The sequence below is a fragment of the Ylistrum balloti genome, unplaced genomic scaffold (genome assembly GCF_031769215.1).
Source record: "Ylistrum balloti isolate Yb309-2 unplaced genomic scaffold, AGI_CSIRO_Ybal_v1 Utg369916, whole genome shotgun sequence".
NCBI classification, from domain to species: domain Eukaryota; kingdom Metazoa; phylum Mollusca; class Bivalvia; order Pectinida; family Pectinidae; genus Ylistrum; species Ylistrum balloti.
This window is the reverse complement of record NW_026782036.1, coordinates 1,390,566-1,407,113: the sequence shown is the minus strand read 5'-3', so window position 1 is coordinate 1,407,113 and position 16,548 is coordinate 1,390,566. Positions and strand designations below refer to the sequence as shown.

Below are 16,548 nucleotides of genomic sequence, written 5' to 3'. Positions count from 1 at the left end.
ACAGATCTGTTTAAGTCTTGGTATGTATTCAAGACTTGTAAACTGCCACCTCCATGTCCCACTCTTCCCAGCGATACACACATTCATCAGTACCTAACAACTACAGTGTATTGCCATGAAAAGTTTGTAATGTTCTTTAGTGGCAACCATTTAAGTCTATGTTGCCCAACTTTTCTACTTTAGAATTTCATACCAATGGAACATTTGGGAAAGACTTTTACTGTCTCTTTGCTGCCAAACTGCTTATTCATGTGTTTCTGTGTTGTTTCATAACATGAATGTGATAGACATTACAAGTGCACTTTGGTAGGTAGTAAGTTGGGTAGGATCAGCATTAGAGTGCATATACTGGTGCTTCAAAACCCAATTAACCCTTCATTACAATAACTACTTTCGAGCGTATTTGGTATAATATGGTGGATGCCAGCATCTTGATTGGTTCAGATATTCTCCCCGTCTTGTACTTTCCTAAGTCACGGGATCACCAGTTGGAACATCGAATTGTGCTTGAAGCAGCCTCTAAATTGCAGAGATATAGTAGAAAGTGCAGGCCGAGAGGAAATATACACATGGTCCTATAGTGATCAATAACAATGAAATTAGGGCTGCAAGGGAATGGACGCATCAGGGAGCTATAGGTCATTTGATGTGGTGCAGCACCATGTTATGTGTACTACTGTGTTCGAGGTATGACAGAATATATCTGATAATGGCGTTTTTTTACAAAAAAATTTTATTTCTGAGAGCATATAGTTTTATTGAAATTTTCAGATATGACCAATGTGGCAAAAAGGCAGTGTTTTTCTACAGTTGGTTAGTTTATATCATTTCTTTTGTTTTGTCATTCATTTGGAGACATTTATGTTGGTGAAATATGGACATTTTGTTTTGTGTATAGTTTTTAACACTTTGAGGTGATTTGGAGAGGACAGGATCAGTTATTAAAGTAAGAATGACAAGCAGTTGAGGCTGAAAGCCTCCCCAACACTAGTCCCTATCACTCATACTTTGAGGTGCAAAATGAGGTGCAAAAAGCAGGCACCAGTTTGCCTAGGCCACTACTCACATTACGCACCAGATTATTAACATTGGGCAGAAGGAGTTACCACCAATCTGATTTCAAATAGACAACATTCTGGCTGGTATGCCAACCTCTGGTAGTAAAAGACGCTCAAGACAATAATGTCCATATGGTTTATAAATTCCAAGTCTGAATTCTGGAGACAAAAGTTTTTACAGCATACATATCTTATTTGTTTCAACTTATCACTGCAGAATTACATTTTATACACATTCTGACAGTGGTAGATGTAAATGATAATAATGAATGTGCTTCAAATCCCACTCTAATGATGGGCCAATGCAAAACCAACAGCCGTCTCTAATTGTATTAGGTTTGTACCTGTGGTTTATATACCTGATACCACAACAAAAACAAATAGGCTCCTCTAAAATTCTTTTTGGATGTTTAACGGATTTTTTGAGAGAGAAAAAAGTTCTATAGATTATTTAAGGAAAGGATGTTAAACAATTTTTTTTTTCAAAGCTTATCAAAAAATATTTAAAGCACTTGTCCAACACCAATTACTCTCTACATTAAAAGTTTATAGATATATCAATTTTCATGGTCACAAAGGGCAAATGCAGAAATGTGATTTTAGGTTGGATTTGGAATTTTATTTTTTTATATCAAATCAAGTGAAATAGACTTTTTACATGTATTAGACTTTAAGCTAAGCTGATATATAAATTCTGTTATATTTGCAGCATTGAGGTGAAGGCCTAGATATGAATGTTATTTTTTTTAATCAAATGTGGTGAAATAGACTTTTTACATGTAGTAGACTTTAAGCTAAGCTGATAAATATTCTATTTTATTTGCAGCATCGAGGTGAAGGCCTAGATATGAATGTACAGAGTGCCTGGGATCAGGGAGTGACAGGCAAGGGTGTTGTCGTGACAATATTAGACGATGGAATAGAGAAAGATCATCCAGATTTAGCACGAAATTATGTAAGTCATTGAAGGCCTACCTGTAAGGTTGTGATATTAAGTCATACCTATGTTGTAATTGTAAGGTCAGATGGACACGCTATTAACCTACATACTTAGGTAAATGTAAGACCAGGTAAGTTATGCTCTATCTGCATGTGAAGAAAAAAAGGGTATATCCATCAGATTTATGTCCTCGCCATGAACTATTAGATATAGGATGGTAAACTGCATTACATCATTCTTCAAATATCCATTGTCGAAAAAAGCTTTTTTTGACAAAAATAATCGTAAAACGTTAATAGCTTAGCAAGATGGTTGCCATCAAATTAAATTATTTAAGGAATCTGCTAGTTTGGAATTCAACACTTCGAAAAAATTAATAAGGTTCGAAATATTTTGGAGATACCAACAGGTTTTAGTCGAAGTTTTTGGAATTTGTATCCATACCTATGAGTAATTAAACAATGTACTTTGGTTAGTGGGAGGGGTACTTAGAGGGAATGGGCCATCATCCCAATGGACCTAAGCATCTGTTTTAGATATTAATTATAGTGTAAGGTGTCTGGGATTCCATGGTGTCAAGATCTACAGTGATAAGAATATCATTGGCACATTGCTTGTTTACATCTTGTAGAAGTCTTCCTTGGCTTTCTCACAGAGGATGATCAAGTACCCCTAGCACAAGAGGGGTTGTTGTATTGGAAGAGGGCACCAACTTTAGAGAAAATGTAAACACTTAAGTGAGCTTATGCAAGGTGATGACAGTGTGTTAGATGCAGTGATGAGATATGTTAGTGGGGATGAGGAGGACCAAGAGAGAATAAATGAGGTGTCAGTCTACGGCTATCAACACCTACAGTAGTCGGCCTGACAGGCTTGAAAATGTCAGCAGGCCTTGGCAGGTTTGAGGCTGCTGACAAATCGAGCAAATGTCATAAACAAACAGACCCAAGTAAATAGTTTTGAAATAATTTAGGATTGGGTTTATTTTTAAGTAATTTAATAGCTACTATATAAATGTAAAGTAAACAATGTTTATGTACATTACTGATGGAAAATTATTTTGAAATGGAATTGACAAGAAAATTTCAGTAAACATTAGCCTGGCTTGCAAGATATGCTGAGAGAGAAAACACCCTGTCTGTGTGGTTTAGATTTGTACAACTATATAATATAGGCTATTTATCAGATCCTGTTGGAGATACAAGTCTACAGCATATCTTGAATATTAGTTCCCTACTGGTGGGGAAGGACAAGGTTGTCTGTCCATCCATCCTCACATCTGTGGAAGTTTTCAGGCTCTAGCAGCTTTATTACTTGATGGATTTTCATCATATTCACAAAAGCATCAACATATCTGGGACAAGTGTGAGTTTCAGGGTTGTTGGGTCAAGATCAAAGTTACTGTTATTATTTTATAGAAAATCATGGTCAGTAGTCGAGCAGCTTTATTCTTTAAGGGATTCTCAATAGTCTTCACACACTCATTAAGCATCAAATTATATTGGACAAGTTTCAGAGTTGTTGGGTCATGGCCACTGGTGCTATTTTTAGAAAATCATAGTCAGCAGTCGAGCAGCTTCATTCTTTGAACGATTCTCATCAAACTGCACACAAACATCAAAATATATTGGACAAGTGTGAGTTTCAGGGTTATTGGGTCAAGATCAAAGTCACTGTTACTATTTTTAGAGAACCATTCTTAGCACCATAGACATTCTCATCAAACTTCACACTTATTAAAAGCACTGAAGCTTTCTTTGAACAAGTTTCAGTTTCAGGGTTGTTTGGTCACCATGCTTAGAAAATCGTTATAAGTATACTAGTAACCACATTCCGTATGAATTTTTTATCAAACCTCACACACTTACAATTGTCCATAACATATCCATGGCACATTAGATTTTGCACCCCTAAGTAATAGAATCTCGGTAGCAATGCTACATTGGTAAGTTGTAACCAAACAAATACATTTATGTATTGAAATACTTAAGATATATTGAAATGTGCTCATACTGTGACATTTATCCAATAAAGTGATCAGTAAAATACCGTTATCTTTCAAAAAGATAATTACAAATACAACCTCAAATTCGCTCGCCGGAAATGACAGATGTGTATCAGAAGCATGTCTACACTTCCATTTCTGATGAAATCATTGAATCACAGAGACACTAGAGGTAGCCTTGAAGTGCACAAATTTTACGTAAAGACATCATTCAGAACAAGAACGACATTTTGATGAGAAAAATAATAAGATAATGGTTGATGTTTATGTGTGTACGTTTTCTAAAGGCTAAGATTAGGGTTTAATTGTTGTACATTTATTTTCTCAAATGAGACGCATTTCTTACTTATCACTTTTCTCATACCACAAACTTTACAAATAATGTGACAGTTAACAACTCATTTCTTAATTGAAATCAGAAAGCAGTCATTGAACGTGATCTTTTTAAAATGATCATTTTTCCAATATAAGATGTACAATTTTGGACTTTTGTGGCAAATCATTTGCAGGTAGATGTGGCCTGTTATTCATCGTCGATTTTATTTACTTGATAGATGACAACAGTAAACTGGCATTTGAGAATGGATTGGTCAGCTATTTCATGATATCTTGAATGAAAAGTGTATTAAGAAATGGTACCCGAATTTGCCAATGAAAAGAATATTCAAATATTTTGTGATGAATGGAGTTTTTGTTTCTCTCAGGAATCATCACATGTTACAATAACCAAAATCACACGTTCTAGGTCGCATAGATCAATAGTTCACATAGTACAGTTCAACAAAATGGCCACATTGGGGAAAAAAACGAACAGGAACAAATGTTGAGACAATATCAGTTGATGAAACTAGTATCAAATAATTGTCAAGCTTGTTTATTGAATGGTTTTAGTAAAACCAGTGGGTAATTAATTGCATACTTTTCTTTTATTCCAATTTAACTCCAAACAGCACCATCTTTTCATAAATCATTACGGTGAAATAGCTTTCGGGGCACAGTAGAGGACACCTGTTGCTTTAGCAATGCTCAGCATGCTTGTTTTATTTCACCTCAGAAATAAGATCTAGTCATTGGATAGTTGGCATCACATGGTGACCATCAATATTTCTGTTATAAGGCAGCACAATGTTGTAGACAGCAATTTCTGTCAGCATCATTATAGTAACTTCATTCCTGTAGGAACCATGATTTGTCGCAAGCAAACCATTATTTACCCAGTTGGTATGTTTGGTTTAATAAGTTACAGTTCTACTTCCCTCTGAGATAAAGAAGGATTATAAAAGGATTTCAAAAGATCTGCTTCCCATAGAGATGAAGTTTGATTTTAAAGGGATTCCAGTTTTGCTAGTTACTGTCACCAGACCTATAGTGTGTCATCACCCAAGTTATAGATGGATTGGGGGCTAGGGTTTGGCGTTAGTCTCTCCTGCTATAGAAAGATCACACTGGCCCTCCTATATTTCTGTAAGGAACTGTAACTATATAACCTCTAGTAATTATATTACAGTGATACATTTTTATTTTGTTATTTTATGGAACTGTGAGGAATTCATTTCTTATCAACTTTTTCTAGTTTTCAGATGACAAGTCTAATATGATATCTGATGCAGAGTGTTCAATGAAAATAAATATTATTGCATTTTGATATGTATGTTTCCTTTTATCAGATTATAAAACAGTGAAAACACATTATCATTATCCTATTTCCAAGGTAACTGAATGCAGAGAATTCTTTTCCTTTTATCTTTTCCAGCCTGTATTAGTTTGCTACTTAGCTTTTGATTAGAGGTAATTCTGCTACGAGTAAAATTTAATTTAGCTTGTGTACTGAGTTGGCAGTATTTTGGTCTTCAAGTTTGAACCAGTGATGTAAGGCAGAAACCTGACAATGGCACTACCTGTAAAATTGATAGATGTTGGAGAAAAAGTTTACAATTATGATGATTAGCAAAAGCCTTTATGTTAAATGTTGATCTTAATTCTCTGATATAACACACACTCAGATATAGAAATAACAGTTTTTGTACTGAAAGATTGTTTTCCAGTGCTGTAATAGAGAGACATTTTCTTGCCATATACCATCTATTTGTTAAAGGGTGGATGGAAGGGAATTGTATTGATGATACTTGGAGGAAACATGGATGTCGCTCCTTGTTGACAGAAGTGGATGAATTATCAAAATGAACAGAGAATTATGATAGGGAAAGAGGGGTCTCATTTAAAGTTGTGGTAGAGTTGATGTAGTGGTGTTGATTATTACAAGGTTGTATAGCTCTGCTGGGATAAATACAATGTTATAGGGTTACAACAGTCTCACATGTGGCCCTAATTACTGATCTTCTTCTCACTGATCCCCTATTTTCAAAGAATCATTATTTCCGTATAATTGTATAGGCATAACATATTTCTGTCAGTCAAGGTGAACATTAACAGCATGTTTTGGAAGAATCCATATTTCAAAGATTCAAATTATTTCAAAAAAGATATCCAGAACTTTAATTTGTATGGCTGTGATTTTTTCTCATTTGTGTGCACATCAAATGATTGGCTCAAAGACAACAATGTCATTCATCTGTTGTAGTAATAGGTAAATAAATAAGATGAGGACATGCCCTTGTCAGTCAGTCATGATGATTTGTATACTTTGAGTCAGAGATTTGAAACAGGTGTAGGTTTTTTTAAGTTATTCTTTTAGAAACCATTCAGTAAATTTCTTTGTTGTTTAGTCTTTCTATAACAAAAGTCAGCATTCAACATTTACTTTTGAAGCCTTTGTACTTTCAGATTGTTAATTCCCAGGGGAAAGCCATTTTGTTCCATTTTCTTAAATCTTGAGTTTCAAGTAACTGATCTAGTGCCTGAAATAATGAAAAGATATGGCAGAAAAGCCATTAAGGTGTTGCTGGATCCTAAAACCCAGAAGGATTATTTTAAGAACGTTAACTGGTATCCGTTAATCTTTCCTCTGAAATCCTTTCATTTATTTCAAATGTCAAAAGTTTTTTTTTACTTTGTGTGCTGGTAAGAAAGGACATGGTTTTGGTTTTTACAATGCCATGCAAGTAGTATGTTGGGTGGAGTAATCTTGTGTTGATGGCTTGACATTAATAGTTCTATAAGAACAGTCATATGCTACATATACCCTCATCTCATGGCAGTGCACAGCATTAAAGCTCTCTGATGAATGTTAGTCTCGGGTATAAGGATACAAACTTGAACTCTTTGACAAGATTCTGTATTGATGAATAAGAAGGAGGGGGGAAAAACCCACAGAAATTGGTTCTTTGCATTTATGCCAGGAGAGTAAAGATTCCCAATTTGTAATGCAGCGTTTTTTATAAGAAGGATCAGTTTATATAGGGAATGTTCAGAAGTATTTGATGTTTTTGAGATATTCCAACATGTGGGATTAAACGGTTGAGGTCTGTGTAGGGTTGCATCTGATAATGAGATGTTGATTAGGTCATTTATCTGTGACCTTTCCTGGGTACAGTAGGATGTATCTTGCATCTGGTGCACCCAATGGTCCGTCTGTCTCATTATACTACAGTATTACAGAATATCAATGATATATACATACATGCAACTCTCTACTGGACCAAATCATTGACCAAGCAACTGCCTCATTTTAGACATTCCTATGCCTGGCTGTAGGATCAGGAAAAAATCTTAGCCTAAAATTGTCTTTTGATTTGACTTTGCCAACCATAGATAACATCATGAAAAGAGACGTCACATTTGATTGGTTTAGCAAAACTTAAGTTTGAGATTGTTTCAGGACCTGCAAGCTTCCTATTTATCAACACTCAAGAAGTTGTAATGCTTAGAAAGTATTACAACCATAGACATCTGTGTAATGTATAATTAGATGTGTTAAATTTGAGGTAGATTTTGGTTGTTAACTCTCCCTACATTTTAATTTTAAGATTTTTTTGCTTGATGTCTTTTTCTACTCTAATTGGCTTTGTCATGATGCATTAAAGGAAAACAGCTGGTGATTATGTAAATATGGGAATGAACACAATTTCTCAACTTACCTGCAAGATAAAATATAAAATGGAGATGTTTGCTTTCTTCATTAAACCGGAATGCTTTTTACCAAGAGTGTTTGTAATTGGCAGGAAGTAATTTTATCCCATAACTGGCCAATATTGTGTCATGTCATACAACCATGTCATAAATGTCAGACAAATGTGTTATACCAAATACTACTGTGATGTCATAATCAAGACATTTCTTGATCAAGTTTATTGTCTTGGTATTGAATTGTCCATATAGAAATTAATCAGTCTTATAGAGAAAAGAGTTTGAAAGTTTTTGCTTATTTTTTATAAAATGTTAGTTATATGATAAACAGAATGTTACACGTGTGCTGATAAACTATGGAAGTCATTAAACCAAAGTGTGTACTGTTAAAGAAGTTGGTATGGATGGATAATCCCATATTTGTGGAAATAGCTATAACACTTTGAGGATTCACAGGAAAATAGAGTTATTATAGGCACTTTCATCAAATGTTGCTTCCTACTTGCCTAACTAGGCAGATAAATTTACAATCTTATAAACATCCATTAGTGAGTGAAGTGTTTCCACGTTTTGAATCTGATATGAGGGACAATATTATATAAAACTGAGTACTATAGTCTAATCTTGGCATGGCGTTTTCAGGATTACATAACTGTTATTTGGAACTTGACCATCATGAAATTAGTATCATATGGTTCATAAAAAAGAGATACTGGTTTCTGTACAATCTAATGTTTGTTGATGAGTGGATCAAGATGAGGAGTTTACAAATATATTATATCCACTTTGACTTAATTATGTAATAGAAGCACCATGACATCTCCAAGTAATGCCATAGAAATGTGTCTGTAGCTGTGAGAATATCTAGTTAGGTATTAGCTAAGGGTTTAAGAAGCCATCTAATTTGGGAGAACCAGAGAAATGCTCAGATGGACATATATCTTGTAACTGGTACTACAATCAGAGAAGCTGCCTTCTACACTTCAGTATGTGCCTTGATTACAGGTCTTTTTCTTTGTTCACTTGATCAAATGATTAAGAAGCACAAGGAAATAAGGAATTACTTTAAGTTTTTTTAATTTATTTTTACAATTAAACAAATTTTTAAATGTTCAGGGACTGTAGAGTACACTTGTTGTAACTTTTAACTTTCTAGATTTATGTCTCAAATTCAGTAAAGTATTTATAATCTGAATGATCAACTCCTACAGATTTGTTTGATCAGAATTAAAACAAAAAATATGTGTTTTAGAGTTAGAACTTACTGAACTGCTTTCAATTGTTTCAGGATGAGCGAGCTAGCTATGATGTAAACAGTCATGATCCAGATCCACAACCTAGATATGATTACACCAATGAAAACAGGTAAGATACTAAAGCTGTTGTAGAAGTTTATCCAACAGGGTATTGTTTAATATTGTAATCATTTGAAAATTTAGAATCACAATTACAAAATTCTACTATCTTTGTTTTTGTATTTCACATCATAGATCATAATTCATTTTTTTTCTTAATTTTAGAAAAAAATCACCATAACACTGGCAAACCGTAAACTGGAAAAACTATACATAATATATAGATATGTAGAGTGTTTTCGAGGGCGAAACATCACTTATGAAGTCTCTACAGGGAGAAAGATATTAAAGTTATGATGACTGGTTTTAACACTAAAAAAATCCATGGTTTTATATAAGTTTATTAACATCTTTTTAAGACATGATAGTAATAATGTGTCATAATAGAGGGTGTGAGCAGGACCACAGAATCACAAAGTCAATGTCATTAAGGTGTTTTGTATGGTCAGATGTGGTCAGTCTTTGAATCAGTGATGACCTTAGTTGACCTTGTTCATTGTTCATATGACCTTTAGAATTTGACAATTGTGAATTGTCAGCAGGTTTTGTGTAGAAAACAAAAAACCAGACCTTGAGTCAGATGAGTCCGCAATCTTTACGGTTATTGGCTGCTGGTAAGGCATTGTTGACGAGACTAATCTATTTCCTTGTAAAGTTTAATGTTACCTTCGTATTGGAACTCGGTCAGGTTTATTTCCTAGTGGAAGTGTGTTTTATGGTAAAACCTTTCCCAGTTGCCAAATTCCTAGGAGATGACCAGGCAGCAAATCTCTGACATTTGTATCCATTTGATGAAAAGTACAATACACACATGTAGAATTATAGTATGTAGATGTAAAGAAATACCAGTATGCATCAGTTGAAATGAGGTATTTTAATACAGACACTGAAAATTTTGAGGCAGAGGTTTAACACCAACATTGTGTAAAGAAACTGTAACAAAGAAAATCTCGAGTGTGTCTGGTAGATCTACACTTGTCCTAGATAGACTTTATATAAATCAATATCTCCAGCATTGGTATTGTCTTGAGATCCTTCTACCAAGGAAATGATAAAAGTACTGGTCTACAGATCCCTTATAAGCTGCTTCTGGTCGTTTTTACCTGTCTGTTACTGATGCATACTGTCAAATCAGTTTCCCTTCCAGACACAAGATTCAGAGAAAACAAATTTATTATATTCTTGAACAGACTAGAATCATTACAGTCACAACAGGAAATTGTAAAAAAAATTCAAAACAATCTCATACTGGGTTTCTTAATATCCAAAAACGAGACATTTTTCTTCATTTAAATCAAATATATGGAATAATTTTAGAGATGAAAGGTGCTTAGTTTTCATACAAATTATGTCCCATTCCTGATATATTAAACACATATTGTTTTCCTGGTTGGGGTAAGCAAGCCTTTAGTTTGTACAGTTTTAGTTTTCCCTAGCATGTGCTCCATCATTTAAATTGACAGTGTACATCTACTTTGTTATCCATTGTGTGTCTGGTTGTCAAACTCATTAAAAAAGATCTTGTTACATTAGTTAAATTACAGCTGATGATGTCAATCTTCAAAAAAATCTTATTTGTTTTCTAATACAAAAACTCTAATAACAGTGGGAGTATACAAAGTGATGGCTGCCTTTGACAACTCTGAGCTCATTAGCGAAGGAATTCCTGTATCTGCGGATGAAAGGAATTATAGATTGCAGCACCAATTCTACCATAAATATACAGGAGTACTAGAAACATATTAGTCATTGACGGACACCTACGCCATATACTGCATGACTGGACTACACCTCATTATCAGTGTATTGACAAATCTATTTTTATCTTCTCAATCATGCATGAATAATTTTCTAAATGTTTTGAAGATGACAATTGTCATATTAGATTGTAATGGAAAAAGTGATCTGTACATAGAAGACTGGATCTCTAATGGATACAAGTTTTAGCATATCTAAAAACAAACATATAGGAATGGATTCCATTTAGAATTTTTGTAAAGATAAAGAATATCAATAAAATATACAGAAAGAACAAAAATAGAAAAGAAACGCGTACATCCAATTATCATTCTATCCATCCATTTGAGTTTAATTGACTTTGAATTTCAATTTTGGTGTAGTCATCTCTTTGACCCCAAAAAATTGTGTTAAAGGTGTTTTTGGACTGTGCAATTTTTACAAATAAAATTCATAAAAATTCTTGGTTTAATCAATAATGTAATTTTCTGCAGAATTTCATAAAATTTATTCCAAGCCAAATAAGACAACGGGAATTTTACTTCTTGTATTTAAAAAAATGATACATTAATGAAAAAAAAGAAGATTTTAAGGTGAAATGTAATGTATGTGTCAGGGTTCATAATCATTATCTTCACACCAAATTACTTTTGAGAACTCTCGTAATTTCTCATCATTTTGAACATTTGGTAAACAGGTATAATCATTGACCCAGTAACATCAAAACCAGTAAACAGAACAAGGTAGTGTAGTAAGTATAGCAACTATTGTATGTCCTTAGCCTGTCTCATTTTTGCTGATATTGGCTTCCCTTAGCCAGGGATTGCTTAGAATTATAATGTTGTAAAAGTGGCACGAGGCAGCAGGACGTTTGGCATTCCTTCTGTGACAGAATGTCAGGTGTACGCTAGATAACTGTCAAATACCACTTAATAGGGCCCGTCTTACTGGGAATTCCAGGTCTGCACAAAGCTTGTCTTAACAGCTACGAGTGCCTGCAAGTATTGTCTTTTAGAGTAAGTCTTCATTGGAAGCAAATTGTTTTTGCTATGGTGTACAGGGTGCTTTCAGAATCCTTGAAGCCTGGAAATATTCTAGCATGTTACAGCACATTATGTGATGATCTGCTGTCATTTAAGCTATTTATTGATCTCACAATGTAATACATTTTATTGATCTCATCAATATAAAATGTTCTCTGTCTTTTTTTTGTTAAAATGAAATTCGAAGTTGAAATTCATTTTCAGTTCTTTTTTTTTTATTTTACTTGAAATTTCAACACATTGACTCTATCTCATTAACTTCTTGCACAGCTTTACGGTTTAGTGCTATAAAACTTTACCACAACACAAATACCTTCATTCCAAGTGATAACAAAGTGTTGTGAAATTTCACATGGTGGTATGGTTTGGAAAGACTTGCCATGGTGACAGAGTGCAAATGAAAACTTCACTACTATTATAATAAAAGAATGGTTTATCCAAGCAGACATGTCAGCTCTGATTCCCTGTTATTGTAAAAGGAGCGGGTTGATGTTGCTTGTACATGTGTTAGATATGTAGGGTGTCAATGTACAGCCCATCCAGGAATCGAACCCGGATCTCCAGTGTGATAAATGACCTGCTCTGCCAACTGAGCCAAAGAAGTATGTTCTGTCATCTGAGTGACAGAGACTTTATTTAACATAATATAAAAGTCACACCATGGGAACTGAGAATATGAACCATTTACTAGAAATTTTATGGCCATGAGAAAAATTAGGAAAAGTACTAAATGTAGCGTAATTCATTGTAAAACTGAAAATAGAGGGGACAATTTTTTTATTGGTCAGAATGCCATGAATACGCTTCCCAAGAATAGTCCAGCTGTGAGAATTTTTCATGACTTAATTCTGCTGATTCATATTTCCTGTTTTATCATCATTTTTTTTCTGAACCTTTCCAAGCCACATTTAGGTCATCGGCCGGGGTAGCTAAGGTCAGGATAGTTCATGATAAGTAGGAAGGTTTGAGGTGCCATGTTATTATCTGCCCAATATTGTCTGTCTAACAAAGGCTCGATTTGTGAGAGTCCCTGTAGGGCGCCTGCCAGTCAGAAATTAAACAGCTACCACAAGAAGTAGGTTAGAAGTACCATCACTATATCTGTCCACTAAAACATCAGACAGTCTGCCAGGCAGACAGGCTTTGTGTTAGGTTTAGTGTGAAGCAGTTCTTGTATTATATAGGAAAAAAACCCAGTATTGATGGAAAAATAAATAACTTTCCAAATGTTGTGTTACAGCTTTTTGTCACAGTATGATGAATGAGTGAAACATAAATTGAGGATGAAAATGCTGATCTTTCAGAAAAAAATCCAGATATGGGTTAATGGCAGGAGATGTCTATTGTCTGGATCAGTCTAACTGACCATAGGCTGGCTCATTTTTGTCTACTTGTTTTGATGTATTCTGGTCAGTGTCTCAAGAACCAATGGCCAAAGTTAATGGTCTTGGCTGTGGACACCAATCTTTAGAAGTGGACACCAGTTTTCATTAGACTTAAGTGATGTTCATAGATGTATGAATGATGCTGGTTCTTATTATATCCGCCGAATGGTCTTGGCAATTTTATGAACAGTTGTGTTCAATACAATAGGCCAAGAATTTGAATGTTCTTTGTTTATTTGGGGAAAACTTTAAACCTATTTGAACAAAAAAATCCTCAGATATAATTTTTAGCCTTTATGTACCTAATCAACATAGTTGTCTCACCCAAAAAATTTCTTAAGACAGTTTAATGAAGTGACAATAATCTGAAGTTGGATTTTAACCCCTTCAGATGGTGCATTGACAATATTTGACACTGGAGAAAAATGTATAAATGTATTATCATGATAACCATTGACATTCTTGCAGATAGAGCCATAAAAGGTGCTTGAAGAAAACTAATTGAGGTCTAAGTCCTGCTTGACCTTTAAGATATTGCATTGATGGCCCCTGTCTTGTCTGCTAAGTCAACTGGAGTAGATGCTATACAACACACTCAATACTTAACATCTATCTGTGTTACCACCCTTAATTGTAAGATGTGCATACATGTTCTAAGGCTGTTTGTGAACATATTTGCTGGATTCCATAATTCTTGATTAACTTTTATACAACACACCCAGCACAAAATGAAATCATCATGCATACAATTAACAATTTGAATTTAGATCACAAGAATGTCAAACATTTACATTACATCATGGCCTAATTCATGGTTGTTATTTAGAATTCTTGGTGCCAGAGTGAATTTTGAATAATTTTCAAGTTATAATCATTATTGTAGTTCATGCTACACAGCGATGCAAGACCAGTCTTCAAATCTAATGGAATTTCAGACTAGTTTCTGCCATGTCAAGTAATTATTAGAGTTACTCACCCCAGTGTTAGCATCAAACTACTCACTTAGGGACTTCATAATGGAGATCAAATAAGAATGATTTCCAATTGTTATTCTTCTTTCCTGTGTTTCTGATTGTGATAATTATGAAATATTCTGAATGTGATCCCGTCCTGTCAGGATTGGGAAATACATCACGATTTTAACTGCTTTTTTCTTGTCAGGATCAAATTCAGTTAAAGACTTTTGTAGAAAGTTATATCTCTTCCACTGTGATATAAAATTGGTGGTAAGTTACAATGGTTGTGATCATGCAAAATTTGTGGTAAGTTACAGTGATTGTTGATCATATGAAATTGGTGGTAAGTTACAATGGTTGTGATCATATGAAATTGGTTGTAAGTTACAATGGTTGTGATCATATGAAATTGGTGGTAAGTTATATATTTGTTGATCCGATGAAATAGGTATTGTAGTGTACTATATACAGTAAGGTATTTTTGAGGTCATATTTTAATTTTCTGAAAACAAGACTAACTGTCCTACACAAGTTTGCAATTGAAGTGGAAGAACACTGAAATTTAAGAACAGATTTTGTTTGCCAGTATTTAGCAGTTATAATCCATTAGCCTGTTAAATTCTTTTCTCTGTTTTTCAGGCATGGCACTCGATGTGCTGGGGAGGTGGCCGCTCATGCCAATAATAATATCTGTAGCGTTGGAGTCGCTTATGAAGCTAGCATTGGTGGTAAGTAATGTCCTTGTAGTATTGGAACAGTTCTAATAGTTTCACTTATGTTTTCAAGCTTGTTGAGATTGGCATTCAATGACAGTGCTGCCCTTGATCAGTGGCATTAAATACCCAATGCTCCAGAAAGGCGTTAAAAATGCTGTCAATTTGTCTCCAAAAAATTTGCCCTTGATTGGCAAGTACCAGATATATCTCCCCTTAGTGGAATTCTAAACATGTTTATGTTGACTATGAGAGGCATTCTACTGCTATATTACTATGATCTGTAGTGGTTAATGCCACAAGCTTGTCTCTGAGTAGGAGGCATCTAGAACATTACCAGTCTGAGAGGAACACCTACCCTGGTATATTGTCTTGACCTTGAGTGGCATCCATGTGTTGTCATTTTTATCGGGAATCCATTGCCAGTATTAGTGCTAAAGATAAAGATTTTCCACCCTATGGAAAGCATTGACCATTTTATATTGTTGTGGCATTTACTACCAATAATAGACATTTAATGTTGAAGTGGCATTTGGTATAATTATCATGATGTATTAGTTGAAGGTTTACATTATTTATAATATTAAACATGTGTATAAACAATGAAATATGTCCGTAGCAAAATATTTAATGAAAGCTACATCAATGCCACCCAAAAGGAACTTTTGCATAAATACTTTAGGAAGCACCACTTTCAACATTTTGGGCAAAATTTTATTTCAGAATTCATTTTTCATAGGTATTCTCCAGAGAGGATGATAATTGTTGTTGATTAGATGTACATGTATACACTTTACCTTTTAGTAGAATTAATGGCCCATATAGGAGAATAACCCAATAGATCTGTAACATCCTAGTCTAAATTACTTAATGGTATATTTTTATGGAGCACATTACCTTTTCTAAGGTGTACTAATGAAAAGATTGTATTTTTACAGTACTAAAACATTTACTTGTGTTAACATTTTATGCAGTGTGTTATATTTAGAGTCAAGATAAGACTGTTATGGAACATTGGTTTATACCTTGAAGCTTGCTATAGTAGAAAGGAATTGGAGATGCGTCTGAAGATGATGTTGCATAATCGTTGATACTTTTGTATTTTGTTTACCTGACAGGAGAGATAAATTACACCAATACTCCTATTTGTGTGTAGAAGAATATTATGTTTTAAATATGCATGGAAAATATGACAGCCTATTGCCATATTAACACCAGGTGGTAATTGGCCCCAGAACGTGTGATAGTGGGTAATCCTTGGAGAAATCAGTAAACACATTGACTCCCCAACAATTTTCTCTCTCTTCCATCAGAAAAGTGGGGAGAGGAG

At 34.3% G+C, this 16,548-nt stretch overlaps 1 protein-coding gene across 1 annotated transcript in view; it reads left to right on the top strand.

The window, feature by feature from the left end:
• Positions 1 to 16,548, top strand: part of LOC132546834 (furin-like protease kpc-1) — a 132,465-nt gene that overhangs the window by 89,241 nt on the left and 26,676 nt on the right. Inside the window, exons 4-6 of the mRNA XM_060210556.1 lie at positions 1,885 to 2,013; positions 9,318 to 9,394; positions 15,145 to 15,233. Coding sequence (XP_060066539.1) covers positions 1,885 to 2,013; positions 9,318 to 9,394; positions 15,145 to 15,233 — 295 coding nt within the window. The remainder of the gene's footprint in view (positions 1 to 1,884; positions 2,014 to 9,317; positions 9,395 to 15,144; positions 15,234 to 16,548) is intronic.